This window comes from Bubalus kerabau, chromosome 6 (assembly GCF_029407905.1).
Source record: "Bubalus kerabau isolate K-KA32 ecotype Philippines breed swamp buffalo chromosome 6, PCC_UOA_SB_1v2, whole genome shotgun sequence".
Classification (NCBI taxonomy): Eukaryota; Metazoa; Chordata; class Mammalia; order Artiodactyla; family Bovidae; genus Bubalus; species Bubalus kerabau.
Window position 1 is genome coordinate 16,746,485 of NC_073629.1, and position 12,612 is coordinate 16,759,096.

Below are 12,612 nucleotides of genomic sequence, written 5' to 3' on the forward strand. Positions count from 1 at the left end.
AGTAAACAAAACATGATCATTTCTGTCCTTTTCCCACCTGTCTGGTGCTGGTGGTTGTTCTTCTAAAACAGGAGACTACTAGAAAAGTGTTGTGGTCTGGTACATTTTTAGCGGTGGGTTGCATGACAGATTTTAATCACAGCTTCTTTCTGGGACTTCCCAGGATACTTGAGGGTGCTTGTCTGGGTAACCACTAACTTCACTGCATCGTCAAAGCCTAGACAGAAAAGCACACTGCAGTGGTTGGCAGCGTCACGCCTCGGCATTCAGTCGATGCTCCAATACTCGCTGAACACAATCACATTCAAGGAACTAACTAAAAAGAGGAAGGCATCAAGGTTAGGATTTTTTTTTTTAAATGAACCTCATCTGATACCGGAGGATTCGTGGCTTTCAGTGGTGGGGATTTTCAGCTGACCTGCTGAGCAATCGTGGGAGGCTGGCTTCCCAGCACTGTGACCTGGGAGCTGGACACCATTTCCTTCTCGACCGCCTGGGGGAGTAGTAACAAGCTGCCTTTTCCGCTAAATTAGAAAAGAGGCAGAGTTGTTTTTTCTCTCTCTTTCTTTTTTTTTTTTTTACTTTTTAAGGCAAAAACAAAATTTAGAATGAAAACAGAGTCTCTTCTCTTATAGGGGAAAATCTTTCTCATCCTTTGTCACTTGATTCAGTTTTGTGCTAAGCAAAGTCATTGTGCCTTTCACCTGTTATTTATATACCGACTCTCAACTAATACTGGATGCTCTACCCTCTGAAGATAAAAGAGTCAGCAGTTTTTTAAAAACCACATTAAAATCCATTCTTGCCAGGTTCTTTTGTCTTTTTGCATAAATATTATCTTCCCTGGTTACTCAGGCTCAGTTGAAAACAAAATAAACAAAGCTGGAGCGAGGCAATGCTGATTTCACAACTGGCAGAAGCCTTCCTGATGCCAGTTCTCCTTCTGGGGAGCCGGGGAAGTGGGAGGACGGTGTGCAGAGGCCTCCAGCCCCCTCAGCAATGCTACTACAGATAAGCTTGGAGACCCTGCCCCACTCCCCTCCTTCCTCTCCTGAAGTCCTGGGATCCAAAAAGGGAACTCGAGCCAGAGCACTCACTTCTGAATTCAGCAAGTGCCTAGGACGACCATTCACATTCAGAAAATGCTGATGAGGAACTAATTATAATTCCATTTCAAACCATCAGGCCCTGAGATACTGTCTGCCCCCACCTCAGCTGCGGGGGAAAGAAAAGCACAAGAGACCTTCCCCCACACTCAGGCCTAGAAAAAACGGAATTTCGAAGGCACTTGGGTTTCTAGAGTTCGAGCTAGAAGAGGAGGGTCAAGACATAAGCGACTTGGGGAGTCTGGCTGGAAATCCATCCCAGCCATCTGAGGTTGCCGCTCCTGGTGGTGGGCGGGGATGCGCGGATGGCCAGCGGCTCATCCACACCAAAGCCCCGGGGCAGTCCCAAACCTCCCCAGTCACCCAGCTCTGCCCACCTGAGTGGCCAGTAGAGTCTTGACACCCGTCTCTTCACGGGGGCCTGAGTTCACTCTCACCCTGTAATCAGGGCATTGGGGTCAGGGTGATTCAAAACTCAACCAACACAGCAAATCTTTTTTTTCACCCAGCATAGAATTTTCTGTGAGGCGCTTCTGTAAAGGTGAAGCCAGAGGCCCCGAGTACCTGAGATAAGCTGGCATGGCAGTGAGGAGCGACTTGTGCTAAGCCAGTCTATGTTTCAGCATCCACACAGTCCTGGGGCCTGACGCCCCAGGCTGCTAGGCCTACCCATTATCTGGGGAAGAAGTAGTCTCTGTTGCTGACGTCATAAGGGCTCCCAGGGCCCTTAGCATCCGGCCGGCTGTTCCTCGATGTGTTGTCAGATTCAAGGCTGCTGGGGGACACCGGTGGGGAGATGAGGGGGACAAGCGCTGGGGTGGGCTTGGGCCTCTCAGGAACCAGCTGGCCCAAAGAATACGACGGGTGTGCACTCGTCTTGCCTTCTTTCAGAGCCTGCAGTTTCCCGGTCTTCTTGAACCTTCACACAGACACACAAAGACAAACCACGCAAATGTTGAGTTCCTGCTGTGATAAGCCCAAGAGAAAAGCACCAACAGCTGGCTGCCCTTGTGGGCTGACACTCTTGGGTCTCAGCTCCAAGGACTGATAACTATTTATTCATTGGCTGCTTTTTGTCACCAGGAACTACATAATCCTCTGAAGAGCTATCAAAAATACCCCAAGGAAATAGGTATGCATGGTGGGTCCAATTTACCAATGGGGAAACTGAGGTTTTGAGCGCCTCTTTGTAGCACCTGAGAACCTAATTTGTTCTTTGTTCTGCTCCACTCCGACGGTAAAGAATCCATCTACAATGCAGGAGACCTGGATTCGATTCCTGAGTATGTAAGACTCCCCTGAAGAAGGGAATGGCAACCCACTCCAGTATTCTTGCCTGGAGAATCCCACGGACAGAGGAGCCTGGCAGGCTACAGCCCATGGGATCGCAAAGAGTCAGACACGGACATAACTGAAAGACTAACACAACCATAGAGGCAGCCCAGAGGGACACATTCTCAGTCTCAAATCCACTTACTTAAAAAAAAAGAGAGACAGTATTCTTTCAGTGGGGAAGGAAAAGGACTGTCCTGCTCCCTCAACACCCCTCCTTCGCTTCTGGCTTCCAATATGCTCATAGTCCCCAGATCTCCCTACACCTCTGGGTCCCCTCCCACCACACTGGCACATGACACAGCCTCGGCCATGGGCACCACTTGGGCACGAGTGACTCATTTGACAGGAAAGTCGATGTTAAACAGGAAGGAGATAGACATCTCTCTGATCACAGCTTCGTTCACCCTGCTCCACTCTGGGCCCAAAGCCAGGGCTCAGTAACTGAGAAAAGTCACTTGACAGCCCAAAGAAAGATGAGATGGTGATAGCAATCTTCAAAGGTACAGTCAGGGCTCCTCCCTGAGTCGAGCGGGGCAGCCCATCTTCCCCCCCGCTTCCCACTTTGTCACCTACTTACTGCCCACTGACCCCAAAGCGGGAGCAAGGTGGTCTCTCTCAATTCTACCAAATGTCAGCTACTTCAGGAAGGGCTGGGAGGGGAGAGGGGAAACCAACATCAAAAACAAGGTTTGGGGATTTTCCTTAGGTTTCTTTTTATATCGACAGGCTATTCCTGTCCTTGTTATGATAAATAATTGATAGCTGGCTCCAAATATGCCATTGGCTCTTAGCCTGTTATCCAAATGGAACAAACAGTCTGCAGAATGTGACTTGGGCTTCGCCATTCAGGCACTGCACAGGAAGAGAACACAGCAGGGTGCTTACTGGAGCTATGCTGGGCTCTTGGGTGGAATCCTCCTCTCTCATGAGGGAACTGAAGACAGTCGTTACACTCTGGATTTCAAAACATTCAGCCCCTCTGATCCAAGATTTCCACTTCTGGGACTATACCCTCAGGAAAGCACATAGCTATGGAAAAAGCCTTATGCACAAAGATGTTCAACACAGTCTTGTTTATAAAAGCAAAACAACAGTCCAACTACCCAATATAGGAGGTTGGTTAGGTGATCTTGGGTATATGCATCTAATGGAGAAGTGATGAAAGTGAGGTTTGCAAAAAATTTTAATAATAAGAAGCGCTTATAACTAATGCTACATTTATTTAAAAGGCAGGATTCAGAGTTATGGATACAGAATAATCATGGCTCTGAAAAACAAACCCTGGTGGTCCAGTAGTTAAGACTCCTTGCTTCTTATGCAGGGGGTACAGGTTCAACCCCTGACTGGGTAACCATCATGCCACACAGCCAAAACAAACAAACAAGAGACTATGCAGAGGAAAAAGACTTGGAGAAAATTCATCTAAATGTAAAGTGCTCTTGATCTGGGTGTCAGCTGCATGGGTGTCTTTGTGGAAATGCATGGGACTGTACACTTATGACATCTGCACTTTCCTGTATGTTTGTCAGACTTTTACATTTTAAAAATTAACAGTCGCTGTCTTTGCTTAATGTGTGATTTTTCTCCCTTCTTGCTTTGTTGTTGTTCAGCCCCCAGGTCGTGTCTGACTCTTTGCAATCCCATGGACTGCAACACACCACCAGGCTTCCCTGTCCCTCACCATCTCCTGGAATTTGCTCCAGTTCATGTCCATTGAATCAGGGATGCCATCCAACCATCTCATCCTCTGTTACCCTCTTCTCCTGCCCTCAATCTTTCCCAGCATCAGGGTCTTTTTGAATGAGTCAGCTCTTCGCATCAGGTGGCCAAAGTACTGGAACTTCAACTTCAGCATCAGTCCTTCTTTGCTATTTGTCAGTATCAGCAAACTGCCAATATTTAGGAAATAATCCTGTGTCACAATTTAAGTTTCTATTGATGTAACTTAACCCATACGGAAAGCAGTCTCTGTCCTCAGATTTTTTCAACAACTGGATGGGTAACTAAGAAAGATGAGCTTTTCTTCTTTTGAAATATTTTGAGGAGTGAATGAGACTTTTTCAGCAAATCACTAAGCTCAAAGGGGACTTAGAAACCTCTGGGCCTGTGGTCCGTCCAAACCTGGCACTGCCCTGCCTTTGAAAGGTGTCTGAGCACTGCCTGGAAAATTTCATGGACAGAGGAACCTGGCAGGCTACAGTCCATGGGGTCACAAAGACTCGAACACAACTGAAGTAACAACATGTACGCATGCAATATTTTAAGAAAAGGTTCTGCAACTAAAAGAAATTTTTTAAAAACACTTACAAAACTTAAAAAACACTTATAATTAACCACAGAGATGGGAGAGTGTGATTTTAAAATACTGAAATGAGACAATACATTCAATACAAAATGATTTAAATCATAGTCATATACATAGGAAGTCCTCATCTAATAGTGTTAGCCATTCTAAATAAATGTGCAGAAAAGTAACTCTCTGCTATGAAAATCCTATTTTCCCAGTGCCCGATGGCATAAATAGAGAGATAAATGGGGGCACACTGGGGCACAGGAAGTACAGTGGGGAGAACGGCCCTTTTAAGCTACAACATCCCTTTAAAAAGATAGTACACCTTTTTCAACAGCACACTTAAATTTTTAAAAATTGTCACTGATATTGATGGAAAAATACTTAGGAAAATACTGTGCTTTCCTTGAGACACAAAATAAATGTACTAAAAATAAAAAGATGGTGTCACAGGTGGGTGGGCTTTCCTTCCTCCATCTGCCTCTCATTCTATCCACTGTAATCATCTGGCCATCCCAGTGGTCATGGAGGCCCAACCATTTTGGCACCCCAGCATCTCTTGATACTCATTTTTTTTTTTAGCTGCACTGGGTCTTCGTTGCTGTGCGTGGGCTTTTCTCTAGTTGCAGGGAGCAGGGGCTACTCTTTACTGCCGTGCACAGGCTTCTTATTGCGGTGGCTTCTCTTGTTGCAGAGCACAGGATCTAGGGCTCGCAGGCTTCAGTAGCTATGGTACCTGGGCTCAGCAGTTGCGGTTCCCGGGCTCTAGAGCATGGGCTCAACAGTTGTGGTACACAGGCTTAGTTGCTCTGTGGCATGTAGGATCTTCCCGGACCAGGGATCGAACCCATATCTCCTGCATTGGCAGGGGGCTTCTTTACCACTGAGCCACCAGGGAAACCCCTACTGATACTCTTTTTTTTGACATGGGGGACTTTGGAAATAGTGTGATTTTTCACTGTTTGAAATTAACTGGCCTCTTTCCAAATAAATTAGCCTTAAACGGGAGGATGGAAACTCATCAGGCTAGGAAATAAATAACTGCTATGTTCTGTGCACGAGGCGCTGTGCCTTCAGGGACTCTGGTTGTGTAGCAACCAGCCAGGGTACAAGCACCATCAGCACATTAGCAAACCAGGGCTGTGATGAGCACTGTGGCCGATACCCAGCCTAACACTTCTCTCCCAGTGGTTAACAGCACAGCAAAAGAGCACCGCCTGTCAGGGGGGCCACCGGCCAACAGTGGACGTATAAGACTAGGCCCACCTCTTAGCCGACTGCAGGCTGGCGCAGTGGGCAGGCACTTTTGGGACACGAGTCCTTGTCCTGTCTCTGCTATTAACAAAGTGTGTGTTCCTGGGCAAGTCAGTTTACCTCTCGTGGCTGTTGTGTCATTTGTAAAACTCAAGAGTTTGACTAAATGACCCCTAAGGCCCTAACCAAGAAGTATAAGCTGTGAGTCTGAACCTTAGCCTCACCCTGACTAGCTGTAATCACTCTTCTTTCTTTCAGCTCTAATTTCCTCACCTGTCAAGTGGAAATCATAATCATGATATTTACTCTACAGGGCCTGTGGTGGATTAAGCTAAAGACGTTTTGAAGCCCTAATGATAAAGAAATAAAAAGAGAACACAGAAGTACATGTCTGAGGTGAGGCAAGGAATCCCTTAGAACAGGGGTCTCCAACCTGCGTGATCTAATGCCTGATGACCTGAGGTCAAGCTGATGTAACAGTAATAGAAATAGAGTGCACAGAAATGTAACGCTCTTGAGTCTTCCTGAAGCCAGCCCCCACCCTCTGGTCCATGACTGTCTTCCACAAAACTGGTCCCTGGTGCCAAAAAGGTGGGGGACCACTGCTCTATAGGGTCTCTGGTGGATTATGAGAAAGTCCATTTGAAACCCAGATGAAACATACAGAAAGAAGAGGTGTCTGAGGTGAGGCAAAGAATCCCTTAGAAGGGAGTAGGAAAACCTCTGAAAGCTGGCAGGGCCCCTCTCTGGCCCTAAGATATAAAAGACTGAGTTCTTGGCTCCTCCGGGGAGTTACTCTTTAAGAACCTTATCTTCTGCACACCCTTGGAACAGCTTGGTTGCTACTTCATTGAAAAATCAAAGCAAAAACAACCCCAAACACAGTGTGAGTTCTTATCTTCCTCATCTTCCAACCCAGACCACCTTGGTGGCTGAGCTATTCTGGGGTCACTGTGAGACTCCAATGAGCTAGCACGTGGAAAGCTGTCTGCCAAAGTCTTACCCCTCCTTCCCAAACACCTCATAGACCACCTCTCTCAATCACGGGGTAGAATCCTTGCAAGTTACAAACAAGGGAAAAGACAGGAAAAACAGAAAGAAATAGGATGGAATTTCTCCTCTCCTTATATTATCATTGGAATTTACCACCATCCGAAGCCAGAGCCCAGCCTCATTTCCTTTAGGGCTTCAGCATATGCAAAATTGCCAGTTCCTGCCATAAAATCGGGAACACTGGAAGTTTTCTTTATTGCCCATTCATTGGGAGCACTGTTAGGTGACTTCTCTGCAAGATTGGGAATGAATGGCAACACCAGTGACTGAGTGGAGAGAGACTAGGATGATTAGGCATGGCACTACAGTGACCAGAGTGCCAACCAAGCCCTCACCACGACTGGAGAGGGGCACCAGGATAGGATATTTAAAGGTGACCCACTACGTCTGCTTATTTTAAAACACAGAATATCCCCAAGGAGGTAGTCTAGCCAGGCACTTCAGAGTTACCCGTGCACTTCTGCTGCGGTGCTCCTCAAGTGGTACTTGACTCATTTTAGTCTGTGGCTCTTAGGAGAGGAAGGGTATGTTCATGTTGCAATCCCAGAGCCTAAGGTGTTTCTTCAGTGTCTAACACACACTTTCACCACCAGGCTTTCCTGCCTCTTCTGCTCCCTCTCAGGCCGCTCCTTCTCAGTCCCTTTCTCAGCTCCTCCTCTTCACAATATTCCATTTGTACGCCACAGATGACATTTTTGGCCCCATCTTCTCCCATAGCCCCAACTACCATCTGCCTGGTGGCAATGATCTGAATGGCCTGCCAAACTTGCCCACTTGGGGTTTCCCCAGTGGTACCAATATGTAAGCATTGTTTTTCTACTTGGTTGTTCTGCTTAAGCCAGAAACTTGAGGGTCAGACTTGATTCCTTCCTCTCCTTCATCCTTCCCATCTAAGCTGTCATCAGATCTTGTCCATTCTACCTCTCAAATATATCTGGAATCCACTCGTGGCTCTCCAACCCATGGCCACCATCCTAGCACTGGCAAAGCTAGATGTGAAGCCTGAGAACACCGCAGGGCCACCCCGGGGCCCTTCTCACCTCAGGATGATGCCGATGCAGAGGAGGGTCCCGAAGGCCAGGCTTCCTCCAGCCACCAGGAATGAGGGCAGTGGTACTGAAGTAGAATCTTGCACTAGAAAAAAAAAGTAAGAGGGAGAGAAAGAAGAGGAGGGAGAGGAGCAGAGGAATGAAGGGGGAAAAAAAAACAAACCACTCAGCAAGTGCTGCCAAAACCTCAAAAGAACCTCACCCCTGGAGGAGGAAACAGCTCTGCCTGACAAACTTGTCAGTGTTCTGGCCAAAGCCAACTCTAGAAGGTCTCCCCCAGCACAGTCTGACAGACCCCAGGATGCCACCACTTGGCAAGAGATACACCTCCAGCTCAGAGCTTCTGAGTGCCTGCGGCCAGCCACAGACTCCCACTCACTCTCAGAGCAGCTTTTCTAGTGGCACTCAGCCGGCCCCACGAGGCACAGGGGAGTGCAAGAAGCAGAGCCTCAGGGGACCTCCTTGACAGCAGCTCCTGGAGGCTCGGATGCTTTAAATCAAGCGTTTGGGTGCAGCTGTCCCCCCTGGATCATCACTTCTCACCTGTCTCCCCAGTTGGTATGCAAGCCCCAGCCATCTGAATTTCAGTCCATCTTTCTCACGTGTATTCCCTCTCCTGTACACGCATTCTCTTCTCCCCCAGAATGCTCATCCACCCTTGCTGCACCCTTTCCCCTTTGCTGGCCAGTCCCCCTGCTCGGCCTTTGAATCTCACATAAGATGATGGCATTCCCTTTGAGAAGTGATCCTGCTCCACGCTGGCCTGCCTTGCTTACTTCCCCAGCTCCACCTCCAGCCTAAACTCCCTGAAAGCAGGGACCCTGTGTGTCTTTTTCACTTTTAACATTCCAACTTCTCACGTGGTACCTTGCACAAAGCAGGCCCACCAAAATATTTCACTGAACGAATGTGAAAACAAACTAGCTTCACAAACAACCATGTCCTTCCAGAGAAAGCTCCTTCCCGTGGCTGCCAGAGACAGACCCTGGACTAGACAGAGAGTAGTCTAAGCAAAATCACCATTCCCTTCTGCTGAAAATGCAGATACTTACAGTCTCATGGACTTTGGATTCAGGCTCTTCCACCCTAAATGGGACCCACTGCTGATAAAGATGTGATGCCAGTCATCACTCCGGGTGTCTAGTAGATGCAGGCTTTGCCTTAGCACTGACCGCAAGGGCCGGTGTCTCCCCGTGTGTCCCACGTCTCTTGGCAGAGACACCCATTTCGTGTACGCTTGGCTTACTCTTTCACTAACACTTCATCATCTTTTGTATTTGTTCCTTCCTTCATTCAACAAATATTTATTGAGTGTCTGTCACATGCCAGGCTTTGTTCTAAGCCTCAGGGATACAGATAATTGGATGACAGAAAGACTCCTGGCTTCCTGGATCTTACAGTCTAATCAAGGGAGACAGACAAACAAATACATATCTAATAAGATGTCAGCACTGACAAAGGCAATGATGGAAAACAAAGCATAGAAAGGGGAGCGTGACAGTAGAGGGTTCTGTCAAATTGGGTGATTGCGAAAGGCCTCCCTGGGCAGGGGGGAGAGGGGGGACATCTGAGCAGAGGCCGGATGTATGAAAGGGCTGTCCAAGGGGAGGTCAGGGGAAGAGCATCCAGGCAGAGCAAGCAGTAGGTGCAAAGACCATGTGGTGAGCACGTGTGGAAGTGAGGAAGTCAGAGCAGATGAGCAAGAGAGAGGAGGAGGTGAGACCTCAAGATCAGGGCCTGACTTCATAGAGACTAGGGTCTTTGTTAGGTCTTCGGCTTTGACTCTGGGAGACAAGATGGTGTTGAGCCAAGAAGAGCTTAAATTTTTGTTTTAAGAGTCATTCTGGCTTTTGGCTGGAAAAGAGTCAGTTGGGGGTTAAGACAAAAGCCAGGAGGGACATCCAGTGGGTAAGTGGCTGACTCCCATCCCCAGTACAGGGAGTCCGAGTTCAAGCCCTGGTCAGGGAAATAATTCCACATGCCACAACTAAAAAGAATCCAGGTACCACAGCTAAGACCCAGCATAGCCAGATAAATAAATAAATATTAAAACAAAAGACTAAAAGCCAACAGACCAGCAGGCAGACCCTAAAGTCCTCCTGGAGAAAAGACAGCAATGGCTGGGCCAGGTGTTGGCAGTGGAGGGGTGAAAAGTGGTCAGCTCCTGGACAAACCTCAGGATACAACTGGCAGGGCCTGCTGGAGGACGGGACATGGGATGAGGCATAGCAGAGGAAGCCTGTCTCACCTCCCAGCCTCAGCAACCCAGAGGAGGTGTTGTCTTTACCGAAATGAGGAAGAAGGATGAGAACAGATTTGGGTTGAAGAGGCAGGGAGGCATCAAGCATTCTCTTTTAGACACGTTAGGTCTGAGAGTTTTAGTAGGTATAAGGTGGACATGTCACCTAGGTAGTTGGATACACCAGTCTGGCTGGATCTTCGTGGGAAGGTCAGAGATGGGGCTGTACATTTGGGAGTCATCAGCCCATAGACGGTCTTTAAAGACACAGGGCTGGATTAGACAGATCATCGGTGAGGGTGGCTAGAGAAGACTCAAGGGTTCTTCCTCCACTGTATCTCCTGAACTGCTTGTTGCCCCAACCTCCTGCTGTCCCACCCACACCATTCATTCAAATGGCACCTCCTCTGTGAACTTTCTATGATTCCCTCAGGACTCTAAATCCCCTTTGCTTTACCTATGGCTCCCTTTTGGCCACATTCCACTCTCTGCTAGTTACTGCTTTACCCCAGAGCCTGCCCCCTGGATGGTAGACTCCAGGAGATCAGGGATGGGTTCGACTCCAAGTTCCCAGCTGTGCATGCAGAGCTTAGCCCCAGGTGTTTGGCAGGTCCCCCTAAGTTCACTACACTAGGTGGGGCTTTGCAATAGCAATGCAGGGCATGGGCAGCCAGGCATGGCAGGAATCTGCCCAGTTAAAGGTATGGGGGCCAGGGACTCCCTCAGAAAGCCCAAGAGCCATCAGGTGAATGCGTTCAGCTGCTGAGCCTCCAGAGTCTGGACTCCATGAGTCCCATCCATATATTAATAGTAAAGCAAACACAGGACCTGGGATCTTTTCCTTTCCTTTTTTTTGGGCTGTGCTAGGTTTCGGTTGCTGTATGAGCTCTTCTCCAGTGTGGCAAGTGGGGGCTACTCTCCAGTTGCGGTGTGCAGGCCTCTCGTGGCAGTAGCTTCTCTTGCTGTGGAGCACGGGTTCTAGGGCACTTGGGCTTCAGCAGTTGCAGCATGTGGGCTCAGTAGCTGTGGCTCAAAGACACTCGAGCCCAGACTCAATAGTTGTGGTGTTCAGGCTTAGTTTCTCTGCAGCATGGGGGTTCCTCTAGGATCAGGTATCAAACTCGTGTCTCCCCAGTTGATTGGCAGGGGGATTCTTTACCACCGAGCCACCAGGGAAGCCCTGGTTGGGATCTTTCTTGATGCAAACGTTACTAAGTTTCCTAGTCTTGCATGTATAGGCAATCAGAAGCATTGGGAAGGCCTTCCCAAAGATTTATTTCATTCCTCAAAAGGGTATTTCATTACAGACTCTAGTAATTTTGTTTGTAGCACATTCATTTGTATTCTGGGCCAAATGTGACGTAGTTTACTGATTTATCTTACTCTTCTTATGGTCCCTTCACGATATCTTAGCTAACGATATCAAACTTGGAAGTATAAAGTAATAAAAGACTATTTCTGCCATCGATCCTTTTCATTAAGCAGACCAGCCCTCTGCCAACACTTCCAGAAAGAAAGGACTTTCTGCAGAGACAAGTTCTTTTGTGCCCCATAAGCAACAGAAACTCAAAAATATCCAGTCCTTACCTGGGAGGCTGGTTGTTTTTGCAGAATCTTTGGAGAAAAGATTTTCATTATCTTCAGTGGTAGTAGGTGCCTAAAAGAAACAGTCCTCACTGTGAGCCTCTTTCTGCAGATTCCACCATCATTCAGGACCCAGCTCAGGCACTATCCTCTCCTTCACCTCCTGCCTGATCCACGCATGGCAATCCTTTCTCTAGCTCATGGACCTCTCCTTGTCTGACCCATCACTCTCAACTTACTTGTATCTATAGCTCACCTACTCAGGGTGGGGATTTCTTCCCACATGTCCCTCGACCAGGAACTTAAGGGCACACCCCTTCCACAGAGGAGATACTCAATAAATAACCTGAAACAGCAGATGTATTATGGGTCTGGTGCCAGGGCGTGGGTACTACCACTTACTGGGAAAAACTCAGGCTAGAATCTTGAATCCACCACTTACTAGTTACGGAAGGCAGGGGAAATTTCTTAATCCACGTGGGCATCAATTTTCCTCCCTTGTAGGCATGACCATGGGCTTCCCAAGTGGTGCTAGTGATAAAGAACCCGCCTGTCAATGCAGGACACATAAGAGATGTGGGTTCAATCCCTGGGTTGGGAAGATCCCCTGGAGGAAGACATGGCAACCCACTCCAGTATTCTTGCCTGGAAAATCCCATGGACAGAGGAGCCTGGTGGGCTATAAGAGTCAGACATGACTGA

General features: G+C 48.0%; 1 protein-coding gene across 2 annotated transcripts in view; it reads right to left on the reverse strand.

Annotated features, from left to right (window-relative positions):
* Positions 1 to 562: 562 nt before the first annotated feature.
* IL6R (interleukin 6 receptor) overlaps positions 563 to 12,612 on the reverse strand; it is a 52,252-nt gene continuing 40,202 nt past the window's right edge. For both annotated transcript variants that reach the window (XM_055584160.1, XM_055584159.1), the window contains 3 exons: positions 11,914 to 11,983; positions 8,079 to 8,172; positions 563 to 2,025 (listed from right to left, as the gene is read on the reverse strand). In XM_055584160.1, coding sequence (XP_055440135.1) covers positions 1,779 to 2,025; positions 8,079 to 8,172; positions 11,914 to 11,983 — 411 coding nt within the window. In that variant the 3' untranslated portion in view covers positions 563 to 1,778. The remainder of the gene's footprint in view (positions 2,026 to 8,078; positions 8,173 to 11,913; positions 11,984 to 12,612) is intronic.